At 42.6% G+C, this 22416-nt stretch overlaps 1 protein-coding gene across 1 annotated transcript; it reads left to right on the top strand.

Annotated features, from left to right (window-relative positions):
- The first annotated feature begins 969 nt into the window (after positions 1–969).
- Positions 970–21665, top strand: EEF1E1 (eukaryotic translation elongation factor 1 epsilon 1). Its single transcript, XM_006138783.5, has 4 exons — positions 970–1129; positions 6284–6484; positions 18794–18889; positions 21275–21665. Exons 1-4 carry the CDS (start codon positions 1022–1024, stop codon positions 21413–21415), a joined length of 546 nt encoding a protein of 181 aa, XP_006138845.1. The 5' UTR covers positions 970–1021; the 3' UTR covers positions 21416–21665.
- Positions 21666–22416: the final 751 nt, after the last annotated feature.

The following is a 22416-nucleotide window of genomic DNA, read 5'->3' on the forward strand; positions in this document are numbered from 1 at the left end:
TTCACACCTCCAGATCAGCTACTAGAAGTGGGCCTCATCCTCCCTGATTGGATCCACCTTGTCATCTCTAGCCTGATTCTGGCCTGCATATTTATACCGGCCTCTGGAAATTTCCACTACATGCATCTCATGAAGTGGGTCTTTTCCCACGAAAGCTTATGCTCCAACACTTCGGTTAGTCTATAAGGTACCACAGGACTCCTCACCACTTTTGCAGATTCATATTAACACGGCTACCCCTCTGATACTTAGCTCTGAGAAAGAAGACTCCTGAGGTTGTATCCTAACAATTATTACATTCCATTGAGAGGCTGCAGTACTTAATTTAATGTACACATTTGATACATGTAACAGACTAAACAAAGTCCTTGCATGGATGGCCTCCTACACACCACATCCTAATAACATAAAAAGCCAAGCACAGGGTATTTAAGAGCACTAGTACCCACTCTATCATCTTCATTTAGCATGGACACTCCAATTGACAAATCTTTTCCCCTTTTTGTCCTTCTCCCGCCTCCCCTCTCTTTCTCTGTTATTTATTTGGAAAGGGGACCCCTTAACTCCATTCATCTGAAAAAGGGGAAAGAAGCTGCGTCTGCCAGGCTGCCTGACTAGCAGCCCCTCGTGCTGGGAAACAGGAGACTTAACCCCCCAGGGATTGGCTGCATCACAGACCTCATTTACATACTACGCTCTTTCCTAGCCCCACCTTCTCTTCGCGCACGCCTAAATCAAGTTTCACAGAACGGACTCACCCCATGGTTCCCTTTGCGCATGCGTTTCACGCCAAAAAACGTAACACTCTCCCTTCCCCACCGCATAGCGAGCCTCATTTCTCTCGGCGCAGGCGCAGATTATTATAGCCTTGCGTTCAGCCGTGTCCTATCCCTCCTCCAATAGATGGAGACCTTACTTGAAGGCTGGCGGAGGTGGGACCCCTGCGGCCAATCATGCTGGACTTTGTTAGCTCTGAGAAAGTCGGGTCATTCTTCCTTTCCCGGGCGGCTCGTTTCCAAAGATGGCAGCTGCGGCGGGGCCCGGGCCGGAGACGGAGGAGCTGCTTTTGTTAGAGAAACTCCTGGGCCTGGAGAAGGGGAACAAGTACGGCGCGCGAGAGGAGCGGAAGGTGAAGGAAGCGAGGGGAGACAGTGGGACCGATTCGGGCCTGTTGCGCGCGCCACCAACGGCTCTGTCCTCGCGCCCCTTGTCGCCTCGCGCTCGTGCTTCTCCCGGGGGCGCGCTCCGCAGCACCGTCACTGGTAGCTTGAGTCCCCAGTTGGAGGCGGCGAGTCTCTGCGTCCTTCTCTCCGCTCACCGGGGTGGGGGGCTAAGCGGGCGCAGGCGAGACGGGCGGGCGGGCTAACAGTCCCCTTCCCCCGGCTGAGCGCAGGGCGGCGATTGGATTGTGGCCCGGTGCGAATAGATGAAGCCAGTTGAGCTCGTTCACGGCTTCGGGGCGGCCCTCACCGAAGGGCTCTGGGCTGGGCCTTAGGGTCACGGTGCATGTGGGTAACGTGCCCACAGACGGCCCCAGCTGTGGGCCCCAAGCGGTCGACCAGGAAACACCCCTTGCTGCAGTGCAGGGTGCGTTCATTTATTGATTCGACTTTTGCACCTGAAGAAGAGCTCTTTGGCGTTGGAAAGCTTGAGTCTTTCACTAGCAGAAATGGGTCCAGTAATACTACTTCATTTACCTGTTTTCTTTGGTATCCTGGGGCCAACCCAACATACTTAGTGAAAAGCAGTTTCATAGCTAAACAGGGATGTGGGCTGTCCTATAGCACACTTTTGACCAGTAATGATTGCAAAAGTTGTATAGTTCAGAACCCTTTCCTCCTCCGCCAGAGAGATCTTTGGCCCTCGTAAGTGGCACAACATGTGGCCTTGCAGCAATTCTAGGAGTTGTTAGAAAGTGTGTCCAAAGCACTTTGTCCACTCTGGTAATTGTACAAACTTAAGTATATTTGTAAGATACAACACCCTGAAATAGTCAGATTTGTGCAAAAAAAGACGTATTTCTAGATAAGGAGGTAGAAGCATTAAAATAGTGCTTAACTATGGGACACATCAAATTCTTTGCATCAAATGGCAAGACTTTGTCACAAATGAGGAGCTTTGGAACAGAGCAGGACAAGAACCACTTGACGTTCAAATCAAGAGAAGAAAGTGGGGATGGCTAGGCCACGTTCTCAGAATACCAACTTCCAGTACAGTCCATTAAGCTCTCACAAGGAAAACGCAAAGAAGGGAGACCTCGGAGAAGATCTACTGAGATTGAAGGACAACAACTGGGGTACTCCTGGAGTCAGCTAGAAGTTTTGTCTGGAGACAGTGAAGTGTAGGAGACTTGTATTCCTAGTGGAGCATAGATCATCAAAGGTTTAGTAGTACAGTAAAACTCCGATGGTCTGGCATCTGATGGTCCTGCACCTGGAAGTGCTCCGGGCAGCCGGACCATTGGAGCTGCTCTGCCCCCAGCTTCCCCGATTCAGCCGCAGCTAAAACTGACCAGCGGCTGAATCGGGGAAGCCAGGGCCAGAGCAGCTGGGGCGCTGCCGGGTAGGTCCCATAGCGCTGCCCCTCGTCGCTGCAGGACCAACCTGGCAGCACCCCAGCGGTCCGCGATTCAGCCATTGCTGAAACTGATCAGCGGCTGACTCCAGGGAGCCCAAGGTAGAGCTGCTCTGCCCTGGCTTCTTGGAGTCAGCCGCTGATCAGTTTCAGCAGCAGCTGACTTGGGGACACCTGGGGCAGAGCAACTGGGGTGCTGTTGGGTTGGTCCAGTAGTGCTGCGGAGCGGCACTGCCGGACCAACCTGGCAGCACCCCAGCTGCTCTGCCCCAGGCGTCCCCAAGAGCAGCTGGGGTGCTGCCGGGTTGGTCTCGCAGCGCCAAGGTCGGATGAACCGGCAGCATTCCAGCTGCTCTGCTGCAGGTGTCACCGATTCAGCCGCTGCTGAAACTGACCAGCAGCAGCTCAATCAGGGCCGCTTGGCGCAGAGCCGGACTATCAGAAGGGGGGGATATGAGGGGTCTGGGGACAGCCCCCCCTTCCGATAGTCCGGCATATCTGATAATCCGGCACCCCCTGGGTCCTAAGGGTGCCAGATTATCGGAAGTTTACTGTAGTAGTATGGGATGCAGGTTTAGAAGAATGTTACATACCTCTCTGAAAGGACCAATAACAAATTGGCTTGCCAATATAAAATCTAAGCAACCCTGTGAAATTTGGCCCAAACATTTACTTATTAATTTCAGTGTACCCAGCTTTGCCAGTTATGCTTGGGCCTTTTAAGTTATTCTAAAATGGTATTCATTTCCTGTTTTTGAAAACATTCCAAGTTCTCTAGAATTGTTGATCAGCCAATGAGGAACGTAGCATTTTATTTTATAATATCAATTTGGGGAACAGGTAGCTGTTCAGCATTATGTTTTGAGATTGTGATATGTTCAAGTTTGTTTCTGGTAGCTTTGAAATCTCTTAACTCAAACTAGATGTGGCAGTTGCACAAGATCTATTTTTCATATTTTCCTTTTTGCATCTGAAATTTTTTGTATCTGAAATTTTTGCGATACTATTTTATCTAGTGTGCTATACAGAATATTTTGTATTTAAGATTGGCATATGATTATTTGTTCCATTTTTCTCTATATAGTAATCTTTCAGTTGTTACTGCCTGGAAAAAGCAGACTCCTGGGTCAGTAGGTACTGTAAACAAGAAGTTGCCATGTTGAGTACCATGATACTGTCCCTTAATTACTCTGAATACATATTTGTGAAACCTTTGCCCCTCAATCTTTTCCTCACTATACATTTGTGCACCATGCGTTGTTTGCTGAAAAAAATGTTGCCACTGAATTTTGATTCCTGTAATTAGAAATCGATTCTATTTTGGCATTAGGATGCATTTAACAACACTCATGGTCTTGTAGCTGAAACCAAATCTGGTGAATGCATAATTATGTGCAACAATGAGGAAAGTAGGCTTTCCTTAATTCGCATTTTGGAGGTCTGACCATTTCCAACAGCTAAAAATAGTAACATACTGCAGAAAAATCCTTATTGTATATCTATTGTACTTTTAATGTTAACTATGTGAGATGGTGAAAATGAGACTAACAACTTCTTAAAACTGGGAGGAAATAAGTACATCCAGGTAACTGTTATTTCTGGAAAAACTGTAGATGCTCTTTTTAGATTAGATCAGGAATTAGTTTAGTCCCTCTGGAAATATACTTAATGCTTCAATGCCAACAGTATTTGGCATACACTTAAAAATGGCTCTGAATATTAAAGATTGTAACTTGATTCTTCTTCAGAATATTAATTGAAATGTTACAAAAAATATTCCAAAATTCAGACTACTTGTCTAATTTAGGTGGGTGTTACTTAATATTCTATGTGATTTTTTTTTTTCTCCATACTTTAGCCAAGGTACTTTGTTCTTCCATTTTACAAAAAGCAAAACAAAATGCTGGTCACTGCTAAGTGGAATCTACATAGAGAATACGGAGATTCAGTTTGATTGGACATTCCCCTTTGTAAAGTTTGGGTCTGTGTTATGAAAATAGCAATATATTTGTAGGTTTGTGATCTGGCTTAATAATTAGAGTAGATGCTGTCTACTGCCTTTTTCCTGTTTAAGATACTTAATGAAAATCAAAGTCCCCAATAAGCGGCAACATCTTGCGAAGAGAGATGGGCGGGCACACAACTGCATGCTTTCTGTAGCGCCATCATACTCTTAACTGTTATTTTACTGAATGGCTTCAAAGGATATTGTATACTATACTCATTTACTCTTGGAAGTTGTAGACAGAATGGTTGTCTCTTCTTATCAAATAAAAACAAAGGGTTAATTCGCAGTACATTAATGATTTCCTTTAAACTAATTGCCTACACTGTACAGTGTGAAGTCATATAGTTTGTGGTACAGGCAATATGAATGACTGATATTCCATTTTCTGTACTGATGCTCTAATAAACAGAAGAAAATGTTTTATGTTTAGAAATGTACTTGGTTTTAAAAGGTGTACACACAAGATTAAATTTATATTGTCATGGATGACTTCTATGGGTATATCATAATCATTGTTAGGATTGGAAATGTTAACTGTAACTTTTAGTTTTCGATGTATTTTTAGATAATGTGTACCTGTTATGTTTTGTACTTTTAGTCAGTGTTTAGATGACTAAACTGGGTAACGCTTTTTTCCTTTAAAGTACAACTATACATAAAGGCCTACCTTTTTTCATGACATACGTTTTCACTGATTGTGATAAACTTTCTGACAGAGTCAGAAAATCCTTTTGGCATGAAATTTAACTTCTTTTTCAATGTCATGGTTTTCATAATTGAATTGGTGGTCATATTATAGTGATGAAGACAGTAGTTAGAATTAGACAATGACAGGTTTTACTTCTATATCCCATGACTTATTGAATTTGGTAAACAAGCTAAATGTGGACTAGATATTTGTGCAACTTTTTGAAAGTAAAGCAAGTAGGAGTTATTGAAAATGGTAAATCTCGTACTCTTGCAAATCATGTTAAATAAATGAGCTTTGTAAGGGCACACTTTTGCATATAAATGTTTCCTCCAGAATGATGTTCTTGTCTCAAACCAAAAAAAAAAAAAAAAATCATTACATACAATGACACTGGTAATTATTGATATAGTAATTTATGGGAAGAGAGAATATGTGCTATATTTAACACACAAACAATCAAGTAATTTCACACCTATAAACGAAGATTTTTAAAATTCAACACTACACCACCTGCAGCTTAACCCTAATAATGAAGTGCAATACAGAACTTTTTATTAAGGTGAAACAACAAATGTACTGCCTCCTGAAAGAGCTTTCTCTCAGTAGCTTGGTCAGTCACCAAACTTGTAGAACTCAATCTGTCTTGCTGGTGTCTGTGCACCTAACTGTGTGTGAACTCTCCGCTTGCACAAAGTAGTTATTTAAAATAACAGCTGAGAAAATCTAACGAGTCTGATTTTATTTATGGCTGTTCAGAAAAGCTGGATGTTTATGGATTTTTATAGTAGGAAATTGTATTTTTACACTTGAAAATGTGGAATTGTGTGAGAGGCTATCGGAAGATTTCTGGGAGATGACAGATCTTCTGATGCTTTCATTTATTTTTGGCAAAAATAAAACGTAATGTTTCAATAACAAAGTGAACATACTGGCATACCATATAATATGGTTGTTCAAAGGTTAGCCTTTGTTAAACATGACAAACTTACATGGTATTTGTTTCCTTCTAGATTCCAGTACTTCAAACAAACAATGGTCCCAGTTTAATAGGATTGGCTACTATAGCCACCCATCTAGTCAGACAAGCTAAGAAAGAACAGCTACTTGGAAGTACTGCAGAAGAGAAAGCAGTAGTTCACCAGTGGTTAGAATACAGAGTAACTCAAATAGCTGGACATTCTAATAAAGAAGATATAACAATAATTCTGAAGGTAAGAATAACTTAATCGCTGTACCACCAGAATATTGAATTTTGGAGTGGTTGGACATTGAAGCTGTTATGTTGGGGGACAGTATACATGTGTGGGGGACAGTATACATGTGTGTATTTACCTTGGCAATATCTACTAGTTTTATTACTAATCTTAAATTAAATTAATTGCTTTCTTTTTACTTTCTTGAAAACCTGAAGCTGAAGGAAATGGCTTGAAATATAATATATAAATTAAGCCTCCTGTCTTGCTATAAGAATTTAATACTTAAAATGTATTGGAGGGAGAATGTAATTGTGCCTATAAAGTTCCGAGAATGTTTAATTGTTCAAGCTCCTCTTTTGAAAGACTACAGTCTCCTCTCATCAGTAAGCTGCTACTGAAGTTCCAGTATATATAAATTATACTTTGACCCAAGATGACATTTGTTTTATAGTTACTGGAACAATTCCAGGTCAAAGAAACGGTGGCAATTGGGTGGATAGATACCAGCAAGGCTCAACAATTAAAGCAATCTACTTGCCCATGGCGAGTAGATTTTAGCCCAGCACAGCCTGATCTGTGCATGCGCAGTGTGTGGTTCCGCGCGGCTGGCGAGCGGGGCTTGTCGCCGCTTGGCGAGCCCTGGATACCAGGATGAGTTAATATGCAGTATTATATGTGAGATGATGCATGAAAGCACAGAGGAAAATTTCAATTCATGTTTTCATATTTATACTAGCAGGCTGCACTCCCTGCTTATTACACTTGCCAAACCACCTCTCTCTGGGGGTAGGTGTCTGGCAAGGGAGGAAGAAGGGAGGGGCAGGAACAGGTTGGGGGATGCGGGATCTCGGTGGAAGGTGTGAGGGAGTTAGGGGGGGATTGTCGGGCTTGGATGACAGGGGGGACCCGGTGTGGGTTTGCGGGGAGTGGGGCATCAGGCTCAGATAGTGGAGGGGACCCAGGAGGAATGGGGGGTTGGGCTTGAATGGTGAAGGAGACCCGGTGTGGCCTGTGGGGGTGGGAGGGATCTGGCGCAGTCAGGCTGAGATAGTGGAGGGGACTTCAGCCCCAGGAGCTTCTTCTTGGCAGTGCAGCCCCAGCGGGGCATGAAGCGGGAGCTGAAACAGCTCATTTCTGGAGGGGATGGCACTGAGGCTGGCCATAGCAAGTGGCTATGGGTGGGCGCCTGCACAAGCCTGGTCACATGAGAGTCCCCCTGCCGAGGGAGCTGCGTCCCTTCCTTGCTCTGGTCCTGTCCCCATAGGAGTCTGCCTTATGGTTGCCACTAATGGTCCTGCTAATGAGATACTTGGCTGGTGGGTTGAAAATAACATAAATGTCTTACACTAAGAAATATAAGTGTGGGAGAGCTTGAGGCTAGGAATATGTAGGGGTGCAGGAGTTAGGGTTTAAGTGTGTGAGGGGCAGGAGTCAGGGCTGGAGGGTATAAGGTTTGGCAGACTGGTAACATTTTATTTGTGTGTTTGCATATTTGTTATTTGCGTAATGAATATGAAATATAAAAAGTTACCAGACTACCAAAAAATTGTGAATAGGTTTGCCGGTCAACGGTATAAAAATGGTTGGGAGCTACTAGACTGCTCACTTCCCCCCACCTTGCTGTATCAGATGCAGCAAGGTGGGAGAGCAGAAGCCAGTGCTGAGGGGAGCCCACTAAAAAGTAGAGGCAGCAGTACAGAGTAGGGATGTTAAATATCGGTTAATTGAATAGTCGGTTAACCTCATGAATTCTTGTCAGTTAGTCGACTGTTTTTATGGTCCCTGGGCAGCCCCTGTCTGGGGGAAGGGATCTGAGCTCCTAGACCTGGCGTGAGCCGGAACTGAGCCAGGCAGCCTGGCTGGTTCCTAATACACTTTAAATGCAGAGCTGCAGCTGGGGGTAGGTCCAGGACCAACTGCAAGGCAGGACTGAGCCAGGCTGCTGGCCAGCCTGCTAAAAAATTTACTGGCAAGGGGCGGGGAGAAAATGCATGTAGTCTATAGCATTAACCTATAAGCTTTTGCTTATCGGTTAATCGACTAGACCAGGGGTCTCCAAACTTTTCAGCCCGAGGGCCGCATTAACTATCAAACAGCAGTTCGGGGGCCGACTACACACTTGAGGTCCAAATAAAAAACAATCAAAACATGGATGTTGTTTTTAATTATTTATTTAATATTATTTTATTGAGTTATTATTTAATAACACATTGATACACTACACATGAACACCTGTATTAGTGTGAATGGTGAAATTGTTTCCTGGATGCCAAAATAGAGCCCAGCCCACTAGTGACCTCATGAGAGAGCTAGCCAATAGGATAAGAACGCACTGGCCAATAGGGAGCAATTGTCCACGCCAAGTCCCAACCCCTCTTGCTGTGAGGGACGCGCAGAGCCCGGGCTCGGCCGTCGGTCCGCAGGGCGTGTGGCCGTCCGTTGGCGGCTCCGATCCCCCGCACCCTCGGCCGGGGAGTCTCGCTGCCCAGGGCAAGGGCTGCGCGGGTCCAGAGTCCCTCCTCCGTCCCGCTGGCTCCTCCGGCTTCCCTCTCCTGGCTGCCTGCCCAAAAGAAAGTGAGTGCCGGCCGCCCCCTGTCCTTCCGGCCCCTCCCCCTTTTGAGCCGGCACGCACGGAGCGTGCCGCTCACCCTGGCGTCCCTGCCCCTTCTCCTCCTGGGTCCTGCCGCCTTCCTCGCCTGCCGCGCCTGCGGCTGTGCGCCCTCGCTCCCCTCCCCGTGGGCTTTCCCCTGGGCTCCGCTGCGCTGCGCCGCTCGGCGCTTCTCCGGGGGAGGGGCTGTCAGTGTGGGGAGTTTCTTCCCCGCCCCAGCTCCGCGGCGCTGCGCCAGGGGAGGGGCTGTTAGTGCGGGGAGTTTCTTCCCCGTCAGTCTCCACGGGCCGGATGAGAGGGCCTCGCGGGCCGCATCCGGCCCGCGGGCCGTAGTTTGGAGACCCCTGGACTAGACTATTATATCCCTAGTGCAAGGGGGCGCCAGAGCAGGATGCTGCAAAGCAGCTTCTTCCCACAGCAAGCAGAGGCTACTCTGGCAGCAGCCACTAGCCATGAGAGGTCTCAGCTCCCTGCTGAGACCTCCCATGGACAGGGTCTGCTGGACCTGGTACGAGCTAGGACTAAGTAAGCAACCCCCCCCCCCACCGCCGCTGCTGTGCATTTTAAATGTAGTAAAGGCTGAGCTGCCTGCGTGCCTGGCTCCTCTTATATTTAAACTGAAGTCGCATCGTGGGTAGCTCCTGGACCTGGTGGAAGCCGGGCGTGAGCAAGCCTTCTCTTAGTCTCCCTGGCTTGTGCCAGATCTGGGACCTACTCCCCTGTGAGCCTTCCCTTATTGACTAATCATTTATTCGATGATAAAATGTATCGACTACATGATTAGTGAATTACTTGCCTCTTAACATCCTTAGTGTCTGGAATACATAGTGGAAGCCTTGAGACAGTTGCAGCCTAGGGCTGCAATTTGTAATGAGCTGTGTGTCACATGTGCCAAAAGCAATTCAGTAACTTCTGTTGTTTACTAGGCTGCCTCTTGTTGGCTGTCAAGTGAGAGGCTACAGTTCTGTGAAATCGAAGTAACAAAACTGTTTAGTGCTTGTTCAGATATTCTAAAATAAAGGTCTTGTTGAATGTTCTATGCATTTTTTTTTCCTCAAACTGATCTTTCTAGGGTTTTTTAATAGAGCTAAAAAGCATCAAATTTTTTGTTAATTATATGCATTGTCGTGATTAGGATTTTCGATTTTTTTCAGAACCTGACCGAGTGTTTCATGGACCACCTTTCTATCCATTAACAAACAAATAACATCCTTGTGGCATCTACAAAAATTGTGTATATGGAAAAATTAGAAAAAAATACACAAATGGTTTTATATTTTTCATGTAACTGTTTGTCTTGAGTGCAATTTACATCTTTCAAAATTAGGGATGTAAAATCCTGTTTGTTTAGTTAACTGGTTAAACATTAAGATTAACTAGTTAACTAGTTAAACAGAGGTGAGTAGAGGGCTGCTCAGCCAGGCTCAAGCTCTTTAACCCTCCCTTTGGAGCAAGCATGAAAAAGCTGTACTTTTTCTTAATGGCTGGCCTTGCAGTTTAGTTACATGCATTTGGAACCTGTTGCCTTCTAGAATCAGATCATGGTCTTAAAAAGGTGATTTTTTTCATTAACAAAGCAAAGAAAACATACTTGGTGAATCATTAAGATTAAAACACACAGAATTGTTCCCAGGGATTCAGTTTGGAGAGTTAATGTCAAGGAGTAGTTGTGTGCTAAGTGCAGAGAAGTCCAACAAACCTGAAAATAATCTGATAGCATCTGACTAAAAATTTGCTGATCTGTTGTTCCAAGATTTAGTCCTTCCCAGGGCATTTATATCGGTGGGTACTCCATGCCTTGCTCTCTGGCTCAGTTTGCCTCCCAGCTCTCCTCTGGTTACAAAGATTGGACAGGAAGGTCACTGCTTCCATTCAAAAGTTCACACTCAGTCTCCGTTGGCTCTCCTGGCTTCCTGCCAACTCACTTCCTGCTTCCCTGGCATTCCTGGAGACTCTAGGACCCACTGTTTATGGTTTTAATCCTTGCAGGCAAGACAGGACTAGGTCCAAGATTTAATTTCCGAAAGAGATTTTAGTTAACTGAATGTCCAGAAATTGATATTATCCCTCCCCCATTAATCACAGCTTACTATTTGGATAGCATAGCATCATGTGTCCTTGTTGGAAGCTTCTGTTTCCATTATTGTGGATTATTTACAATCCCTGGAAGCTTCTGTTTCCACTACTCTGGATTGTTGACAACCCCTGAAACAATCAGAATTTTCAGTTCTGTATGGATCCAACCTTAATTGCACATCCTCCTCTTATCCAGAGCCATGCTGTGGCAAGGTTTTTTACCAAAATATCAGCAGAGATTCTGCTACAGTGAGTCCATTTGGTTAAAGTTGAAAGACAAATCCTAAAACAATAGAGATATACAGGCAGTCCCCGAGTTACTTGTGGGCGGTGGGACCACCCAGACGCGCAGTGGTCCCGCCACCGCGTCCTCCGGGGCGAGAAAAGCTGCTCCGGGTGTCCCTGGTCTGCTGGGGGGGTCCCCAGCAGATCAGGGACACCCTGAGCAAACCCGCAGAGGCGGCGGGGTCCCGCGCCTCTGCGGCTTTGCTCCGGGTGTCCCTGGTCTGCTGGGGACCCCCCAGCAGACCAGGCTTTTGTTGTGGATGCCTGGGGTAGAGCAGCTGGGGTGCTGCCGGGTTGGTCCTGGGGGGACCTACCTGGCAGCGCCCCAGCTGTTCTGTCCCAGGCTCCAGATTCAGCCGCTGTTGAAACTGATCAGTGGCTGATTCCAGGAAGCTGGGGGCAGAGCAACTCTGCCTCGGACTTCCTGTAGTCAGCCCCTGGTCAGTTTCAGCAGCAGCGGCTGAATCTGGAGCCAGTTCCAAGTTACGTACAAATTCAACTTAAGAACAAACCTATAGTCCCTATCTTGTACGTAACCCGGGGACTGCCTGTAGTTTAAATACTTGGATGTATAATCCGTGTGCAGTATTAACATACTTATAAAGACAAAGGGAGTAATAGGTTGCAAATAACACTTCTGTGAAGCATAACCTTTAAAGAAGAGATAAGTAGACAGGTTTTGGATTTTTTTATATATATATATTATTTAAAATTAAATTTGAAATTACAACCATCATCAAGGCCTAAACTTACAAATAACTTCATTTAAATAAATGAAATACTAAACACTACGGCTATGTCTACACTCACAGCTTCTTGCGCCAGAAATATGCGAATGAGGCTACGCGTGGAATATCGCCAAGCCTCATTTGCATGCCTGATGAGCCACCATTGCAAAAAAGGCTCTTGCGCCAGAAGGAGCTGTCTACACTGCCCCTTCTTGAGCAAGAAAAACCCTCTTGTGCAATGCCATTCTTCCTGAAAAGTAATCGGCGTAACGGCATTGTGCAAGAGGATTTTTCTTGTGCAAGAAGGGGCAGTGTAGACAGCTCCTTCTGGCGCAAGAGCCTCTTCTGCAAAAATGGTGTCTCATTAGGTATGCAAATGAGGCTCAGCGATATTCCACGCTTAACCTCATTTACATATTTATGGTGCAAGAAGCTGAGAGTGTAGACATAGCCTACATGTTTGTTGCTAAGCTTTAAAGAAAGTCAGATCCTTTAGTTGGTGAAAATTACTGGCTCAGGTGGGTAACAGGGATTTGCTGAAATACAGCACTAGCTTTTGACATCCTTAGCCTTTCTTTTAAATATAGAGAGTAAACTGAAATGAAGAAAATATTCCTCTAGTTCAGTTCTATGATTATTATTCAGAGTTCAGAAACCAAATGGAAGTTAAAAATTACAAGAGCTTATTCTCCTTCTCCAACTTATGAATAGAAACTAGGTGAGAAAAGATAGCTGTTAGTTCTGAAATCTTGAAAGATATAGTGACTACAAATAACATGTCAAATCAACAACTATAGATCAAGCATTAATAATTCACTTTTGCTCAATTTGTTTTTCTTATGCATTCAGCACATTTAAGTCTGTTTTAACTAATAAAATAGTGTTTGATTGAATAACTTAATTTCCATCAAAAGAGCTTGACACACAAATAGTTAGCTATCTAATAAATAAGAAATATATCGTACTATGTTTTCTAACATAGAAATGTGAAAATTAATTTGAGTAAATGTGAGTTAAGCTATTTACTTAAATGTGTATAAATATAGTTTGCATATGATTTCCTTAATTACCTGATCCATTATCTTCCCTGGGACAGACGTTAAACTGACCGGTCTGTAGTTTCCTGGGTTGTTCTTATTCCCCTTTTTATAGATGGGCACAATATTTGCCCTTTTCCAGTCTTCTGGAATCTCCCGTCTGCCATGATTTTTCAAAAATCATAGCTAAAGGCTCAGATACTCAAGGAGCTGATAGAGGAGGTATCCTGGGATGCATTTCATCAGGACCTGGTGACTTGCTGACATCTAACTTTCCTAAGTGATTTTTAACTTGTTCTTTGTGTATCCTATCTTCTAAACTTACCCTCTCTCTGCTTGTATTCACTACGTTAGGCACCCCTCCAGACTTCTCGGTGAGGACCGAAACAAAGAAGTCATTGAGCATCTCTGCCATTTCCAAGTTTCCTGTTACTGCTTCTCCCTCCTCACTAAGCAGTGGGCCTACCCTGTCCTTGGTCTTCCTCTTGCTTTTAATGTATTTATAAAAGGTCTTCTTGTTTCCCTTTATGCCTGTAGCTAGTTTGATCTCATTTTGTGCCTTTGCCTTTCTAATCTTGCCCCTGCATTCCCGTGTTGCTTGCCTATATTCATCCTTTGTTATTTGTCCTAGTTTCCATTTTTTATGACTCCTTTTTTATGTTGAGATCATGCAAGATCTCCTTGTTAGCCAAGCTGGTCTTTTGCCATATTTTCTGTCTTTCCTACACAGCGGAATTGTTTACTTTTGGGCCCTTAACGTCTCTTTGAAATACTTCCAACTCTCCTGAGTTGTTTTTCCCTTCAGTCTTGCTTCCCATGAGACCTTACCTACAAGTTCTCTGAGCTTATCAAAATCTGCCTTCCTGAAATCCATTACCTCAATTGTGCTGGTCTCCCTTCTACCTTTCCTTAAGATCATGAACTCTATTATTTCATGATCACTGTCCCCTATACTGTCTTCCACTTTCAAGTTCTCAACTAGTTCCTCCCTATTTGTTAAAACCAAATCCAGAACAGCTTCTCCTCTGGTAGCTTTTTCAACCTTCTGAAACAGAAAGTTGTCTCCAATGCAGTCCAGAAACTTATTGGATAGCCTGTGCCCTGCTGTGTTAGTTTCCTAACATATGTCTGGATATGTAAAGTGCTGTATTTTAATTGCAAAGTCATGTTTTAATTGTCACCAGCCAATGAGAATACATCTTTCTTTGAGAGAACGATAAAAAGTATGAATGGCTAAACAGTTATTCTTGGCTTAATTCTATTTTTTTTTCTTGCTTGCTGATTTGAAATCGCTTTGATTTAAATCAGTCCACTTTGGAAGCTAGTTTGTTGTATCTTTTAGGTTACTGGTTTGACTAACGTTCCCAGGACCTGAGGAAGAATTCAGTTCAGTATCCCTGTCATTTAAGAGGGAATTGCCTTTTAGAAATTTCAACCTCGAAACTTTAAAATTAGCGTCATTCTGTTGGGTAGAAATGTACGTGAACTTGTCCATGGGAAGCCTAGTACTAGCCCACGATGCAGAAAAATTAACTGAACAATCTCAAAGTATTCAGAAAATAGCAAATAATCGTACCCTGTACTATGGTGTTATAGAAGTAGCACCAGCTACTCTTTCAGAATATAAACTTAATTATTATATTTACCAAGTAAGATCCTTGTCAAATGATAGCTGAAGTGGGGGGAGGGGGAGAATTAACTTTATTTCTCTAAGAATAGAGCACACTGATCCTATTCCAGTTGCTAAAATAATCATTTTTATTCTATCTGGCTTCCCACCTGCCAGGAGCAGGAGCCAGTCTGGAAGGGGAGCTGATACAGAGGCAGCAGCAAGGAGTGGCAGGGACCGCCCTGGGAGTGGGGCCAGGAGCATACTGGCTGTTGGCCCTGCTTGCCTCCTCCCCCAAGGACTATTGAATTCAACAGAGGTTTACAAGTTACTGTGTTAGGGTATGTCTACATTGCATTCCTCCTTCAAGAAAGGAATGCAAATGCAGACAAATGAAGTGCGGATTTGAATTTCCTGTGCTTCATTTGCATAATTGCAGCTGGCTGCTTTTCCGAAATACAATATTTCAAGAAAAAAAATGCGGTCCACACGGTTATTTTGAAAAGAAACCCTTCCTTCGAAATAACCCTTAAACCTCATTTTTTTTTAAGGAGTAAGGGTTATTTCAAAAGAAGGGTTTATTTTCAAAATAACCCCTTTTCCTCGAAATACAGTATTTCGGAAAAGCGGCCAGCCGCGATTATGCAAATGAAGCACGGGAAATTCAATTCCGCGTTTCATTTGCACTTTCATTTGTCTGCATTTGCATTCCTCTCGAAGGAGGAATGCAATGTAGACATACCCTTACTAAGTAGAGCTTTATAGTTGTGACACAACAAAAAAGTTGATTGGACTCTATATTGTATTTTCATGCAAGGTGATAGGTAGCCTTTTAGTAAATTGATTTACAGATTAGCTTTGCAAGCTTTTCCCCTTAACACTGCATTAGCCTTTGCATTTTTGTGTGACTAAATAATTTCTATAATACCTTTGTGCCCCTCTTGATATTTAAAGTAATTTGAGAGCTAAATAATATGAACAAGGCAGCAAATAGTTTAAATTAAAAACAACTGTTTAGCTAGGGGCAAGTGACCTTATACAATTTTAACTGTGTAGGGGTTAACATTTTCCCTGATTTACTGTATAAATAGAAAACAAAACAGAACATTCAGCAGTTGCCAAAGTGCAAAAGACTAGTCAAGACAAGGTTGAAACAAATAGTAAATTGGCATAATTGTGTCAGTTTTGCCAAATTCTTCAAATGCAATATCAAAATATTTATAAATTCTCACCATTTTACTGACTTTCATGCTGTGGTATACCCCCAAAAAGATGATGGAACCTGCTCCATAGTTAATGCTGAAACTAGTTTCTAATTATAAAGTTGATGATCGGCCCATTTCCTTTGCCCCAAATTTCCTCAAAAAGAAGCCAGTCTGCCTGAAATGGATTATTCCACATCTCATGCCAGGATAAATTTTTTAGGGAAACTTGAAAACATCAGAAAAGGTGTTGTAAAGTTGTATTTAAAAATCTTTGACCTTTTTGAAAATGTTGTTTTGTTGGCTTTCGAAAGAAGAGCAGCCTTCCTGGTTTGATGTGTTGGGTATTAAAAAGATCTATAATAAGTAAGGGATTGGATGAACATCCACCAATCTTAATATCTGAGTAAGGGGTTCTGAATTTTCTCTTTAGAGTAGACCTAGAGGGAAGTAGCATGGGAAGGCTGGAAGAAACAGATTGAGGAGAGAAAGAAGTGTACATGGTTGCACACACTCCTTGCCTCAACCTACCACAGGAACAAAGTCAGAAAGTTCCCAGACTCAGAGGAACTGGAAAACTGAATAGTGTAAGAGATGTAATAAGTTAAAGACTGTTCAGTTTGTTCTTTCCTCCGTGCTCTGTCTCTTGTTTGCTGTTTGGCTTTTCTTGTCTTGCTGTTTAGTGGGGTGTGGGATTGGGTACAGAGGAGGCTTGGAGACGGGAAATGTGGAGGAAGAAAGAATCTACTAGAGACATGAGAAAGCAGAATAGAGCTGTGCCTTGCTGGTGTTGGAATGGGGGCTCAAGGGTAGTGGATGTTTGGAGGGGAGCTTAAGACTGGTAGAACATGGGAGGAATGCAGAGAACAGGATGAAGTACAAGAGAGAGGTGAGATTCAGGGAGCTGGGAGATATGGAAAAATACAAAAGAAAAGCAAGGTGTGTTATGTATTTTGAGCTTTGGATATTTAGAAATCTCTAGATATAGAACTTCTTCACTGTGAATACATTTCTCCGTCCTCTGTTCACTAGGCCTAAATCCCTACCAGGTATAACTCCCCACTCAGTACCCATCTTCACAACCTTTCATATGGACATGCTAAAATCTGTGGGAGAGAGCAAGCACTTTTGCAAGTTTCATAAAATATTGGAGTTGGGCTCTCCTTTTGTGAAGTCTATTAACATTTTAAATGATACACATTCTAGGAGATTTTTCAAACTATCTGTTTTTGGTTTGGTTTTGTTTGGGAGTGTGTTGCAGTGAAGTCTAGCTAACATCCAATAAAATCTGTGCTGTCTTTACAAAATATTTGTATCTTTAAAATAAACCCAGATGTTAGTCTGAACTGTTAAAGGATCCAACCATTTCTACATTGCTGTGTAATTAATTTCAAATCAACTGAGTAGGCTCTTCATAGTGAAGAGTTAAAAAAATATAAGGTCTCTATCTTTCTCCCATTAAAATTCCATAAACCTACATGATGTAAACAGGGGAATTAAGAATTCCAAATTATGATAAATATTCTATTCCACCAATACATGACTTTGAGAATTTACAGAATTCTTACATGACTGATTGTACTTTGTATACGGGCAGAGTTCTACTCCAAAATTTTGTATCCACAACTGCAAAAATGAGCCGTAGCTATTCATATCCACAGATTTGCAGGGCTCTGCTTCGAAGTTATGTTTCTTTCAGTTTTTGCACATCTTACAAACCAAAAGATATAAAAGAAGCAGTATATGACCAGTAGCATATTTCCATTTTAGAAAAAAGAACGTTAAAATTGGATGGATAAAGAAAGTAGAAGGAGCGATTAGTGACAAGAAGGATTTATTCTGTGAAGGAACTAGCTGGATCTTTAACTCTTAATTTAGGGTATGTCTACACAAGGAAATTTTTTGAAATAACTAAGTTCAGCTTAACTCTAGATTTTTACAAAATCAAAATAGTGTGTCCCTGCAACGGGGGAGCCTCAAAATTAGGATCCATTAATGTGGACACGCTACCTTGACTTAGAGCCCCAGGAATTACTGGGGAGTAATTAGTTCAAATTACTCTAGAGCATGGGGGGGGGAGTGTCCCCCTAGAGGGAGGCATTAAGAAATTCTAAGGGAGGCACGAGGTGAGCAGCCTTCCCCCCGCCATCAAGTTTTGCTGCCCCGCTCAGTTCCCTTTTTTTTCTTTCTCTCTCTCTCTCTCTCAACAAGTTTTGCTGTGGGTTGTTTGGGGGGGGGGGGAGGGAGGGGTTGTTTTGTTTTTGTTTTTTGGGCGGGGGCGACGTGAAGGTTTTTTCCAAAATCAAGAAGGAGGGCATGATGCTGAAAAGTTTGGGAACCACTGCTCTAGAGAGTCATTTCAAAATAGCGGTACTGGAGCATGCACACTAATGCTATTTCAAAATAAGCGTTATTCCCTGAGGAAACCAAGAGTACGGATTTCGAAATCAGCAGCCTATTATTTCAAAATAACGGTCATGGTAGTGTGGATGTTCTGCTTATAAAGGGAAGTTATTCAGGGTTATTTAGGGGTGGGTTGTTAGCTCATCTTCACCTAATCACGCTTCAACTTAAACTCTTTTTAACAGTCTCTTCTGAGTGGGAATAATTAAGACCATTTCAGCTATTGTGACTAGCTGACAGTTTTTTAAACTGATAGTTAATGTAAGAAGCAATTTTCCAAGCATTCTAATTTCTTAGGAGGGTATTTCATTCGTTTCATTAAAGTTCTATCCAACTGGAATTGAATTGACTTTGTAATTCTTTTATATTCTTTTAGGATCTTAACTTATACCTTGAAGACAAAGTCTACCTTGCCAGAAACAACTTCACTTTAGCAGATATTCTAATGTACTATGGGCTACATCACATCATAGTAAGTAATATTTGATTATTTTTCTAAGTCATAATTATTAATGCATTAGAATACCCATTTCTTGCTTTACAAGATTACCAAATAAATTGAAATACTACTTTATCTGTTCTGTAATTAACACGGATTAAAGGACAGAGTTTTGTCAGTATTTCAGATTTAATTTGCTTCCCTATTTAAAGTAATACAGGTTGAACTAAGGATGTTAAGTAACAGTTAATTGACTAGTTGATGGAATTTCCATTGACTACTCAATAGGCACTTCCACATTCCTCCTTTGAAATGTACAAGAGCCCCCGCGGAAGGAGGAATACAGAAATCCACATGCAGCCCAGGGCCAGTGGGAAGTCCCTCTGACTCTGGGCAGCAAGTGGGTGCCAGCTTTGAAACGTACAAGAGTCCCCAGCAGGAGCTCTTGTGCATTTTAAAGTGGCAGCGCAGAGTGGAGCCGGGGTTCTGTGCAGCATTTCCCCAGAGCCTGGGGTCAGCTGGGAATGCCCCTGCTGATCCAAGGTTTCACAGAAATGCCTTGCTGGAGCTTGAGATCAGCAGGGGACTCCCCAGCTGACCCCAGGCTCAGCTGTACAGTGCTTCCCCTTTGAACACTACCTCGGCACCGCCACTTTGAAGTACCCCCTCTCCTCTCCTCTTTGCTGCCTCTATCTGATAACATTTGCTTATCGGCTAGTCAACTAGTCCTTAACATCCCTAGGTTGAACCTCTCTAGACCAGCACCCTCGGGACCTGACTGATTCTATACGAGAGAATTTTCTGGACCATGGGAGGTCAAAGCATAGATTACAACACTATTAATCGATACATTTCGGCTTATCGGTTAATCTTGTCGACTACACGCACTCTTCCTTCTTCTCCCCCCACTTCTGTATCAGAGGCAGCAGGTGGGGAGGAGGAGCAGGAGCCGGTGCCCTTGAAGAGTTGGCTTTAAGCAGGCACCTCATGAACGCCAGATCCGCCTGCCTCCCCCATCTCCGCACTGTTGCCTCTGATAGAGAGGACAGGAGCTGGTGCTTATAGAGAGGCAGCAGTGTGGGCTGTCAGCCCTGCCCCCAGGGACTATTGAATAGTCATGTAACTGCTAAAATTTCATGCAGTTACATGATTATTCAATTACATGCTATCAAACATCCCTAATTTAGGGGTAAATTAGAGCTAAATAACAGCACAGCACACAGAGAGAGAAGACTGGTGGCTATAAACAAAAACTTTATGGTACCACACGAAACTTGGCCACACCCATGAAAAGTGGACATCTGGCTAACTGAAATCATTTTGGATGATGGATGTTGCCAGATCAGACAGTTCTGAACTAGAGAGGTCAACCCGTATTTAGCAGTGGAGCAGTCAAAGGGAATGTTATGTCTGTAGTATCTGGATAAATAGATTTAAAACTAATATCCTTACCTTATATTGCACTATATAAAGGATAAATTGCAGTTATCTGGCTAATCATGTAGTCGATATAACATGATTAGTCGATAAGGACCTCTCTGGGAGCTACTCCTTCTGTAGCTTTACAGAGCCAGCTTAAGCCAGGACAGAGTAGTCCTGCCTTGTGTCAGCTCCAGGAGCCACCCATGCTGCGGCTGGCCGCAGGCAGGGGCTGCTGCCAGAGAGCCTCTGCCCACTGCGAGCCTCAGCCTGCCACAGGCAGAGGCTGCTTTGTAGCAGCCTCGCCTCCCCTGTGCCGCTACTTCTAATAGGGGCAGGTGGCACCGCGGAGCTGGTGCTGGGGGTAACTGGCTTTTAAGCTGGCTCCACCCAGCACTGGCTCTTACCTGCCCTCCTCCCACCCCACCAACCACCACCTCTATAAGGGGGCGGGGTGATGAATGGGTCCACAGAGCCTGAACATGCAGAGAGCCAAAAGCTGCCCATCCCTCTATTCAGTACTACTTTTTAAAATGTAAACTATGCATTGCTTTGAGATACAATACTGCAGTTCAACCAAGTGCTTCCTAGACTAGAGCTCAACAATGAGGATTACTTATGTGTCTTTCAGAACTTTTCCTAGGGAGGTTGTAAAGTAATCCCCATGCTAAATTTCAGCCTTTCTTTCTTTCTTAGAGCTACTGGAACAAGAATCGGTCCTGTATGCTTTGTAATCTCTGCTTTAAAACTATACAGTTGAGCCTCCAGTTATGTTTGTTGACTTGTGCAAATTATGGTTGAAAATCTTGACTTTCATAAAGCTAACATGGCTTTAAAACTCTACAACCAAAAATAGAAAAATGTACAGTACTGCTAGACTGTCATAATTTTTTTCAGCCTATTTAAGAACTGACTTTATAAAGCTACTTTTTATTCTGTAATTTATCATATTTCTGTGTTAGTAGGAATATGACATCTTATATTTCTTCCCTTGTTTAGGCTGAACTTACAGTGCAAGAGAAGGAGAAATACCTTAATGTGTCTCGCTGGTTTAATCACATTCAACATTACCCAGGTATCAGGCAACATCTGTCTAGTATCATCTTCATGAAGAACAGACTCTATACTACTGCCCATTAAGGCGTCTTTGGTGCCATATTGGAAGAGAGAATAGGAACTGAAATCTGGATTTCAACATGCACATTTCAAAACCACTAACTTGAAAGCATAGATGTGTTGTGTAAGCTTCCTTATCTAAACCAGAACAGCTGTTGCCTAAAATAATGAAAATTGCATTCAGTAACTATCAATTAAGATTTGAACTTCATAAAATTGTATAGTTTATTTGTTAATAAAAAATGAAAAATAGGAATCAAGAATCAAGTTTTAACCTTTTTTTTTTTTTTTTTTTTTTTTTTTTAAGTGGATTATTCTTTTACCCCTGTAATAGTTAAATCTTCAATACAGGACAAATGAACAACTTGTCCTTCTATATTCACTCCATTTTGCTATTTATTGACCTTTTATGTACTTCATTATTTTCATTTTATTTTCCATAGATGTTTATACCAATTTTGTAAATATTATTGTAAGAGCTATATTGTGTGCCAAGAACATGAAAAGGGAACAGATAAATGCAATAGTTGCAAACTATTTATGTGATCTAATAAATGTATTTAAAAAGTCTAGACTTGATCTGATTATGATATTTTATACCAAAGAATAATTTAAGAAATAAAAAGTTAAAATACCTTTAAGCTTTTTTTAAAAAAATTACTTACATTGGTTATTTTGATTTGGGCTACCAAGGAATTTTGGGCACTGACTACACAGAAGTGATAGCTGATTTTTGGTTTGCATGTTAAGTCATGTTATTTTCCAAGACAGAATCTTGCAACCTTTCCTTTTAAAAAATTACTTAAGTAATTTGCCTCAGCAGCCCTATGCATTTCCAGAATGTCCACACATTTTCACCCAAAAAGAAATACAAGTTTGAAAACTCTGAAAAACATTCTTTTAAAAAAAGTCAACTTCCAAAGTATTTTTATTTACAAAGCTTAATTTTTGTGTGCGTGAGTGGTTTTTTTTTTTTTTTAAATAAATGGGGAGTGAGGGGGTTTCTCTGTGTGCTTAAGTAAGAT

The sequence above is a fragment of the Pelodiscus sinensis genome, chromosome 2, assembly GCF_052426305.1.
Source record: "Pelodiscus sinensis isolate ZL-2025 chromosome 2, ASM5242630v1, whole genome shotgun sequence".
Classification (NCBI taxonomy): Eukaryota; Metazoa; Chordata; order Testudines; family Trionychidae; genus Pelodiscus; species Pelodiscus sinensis.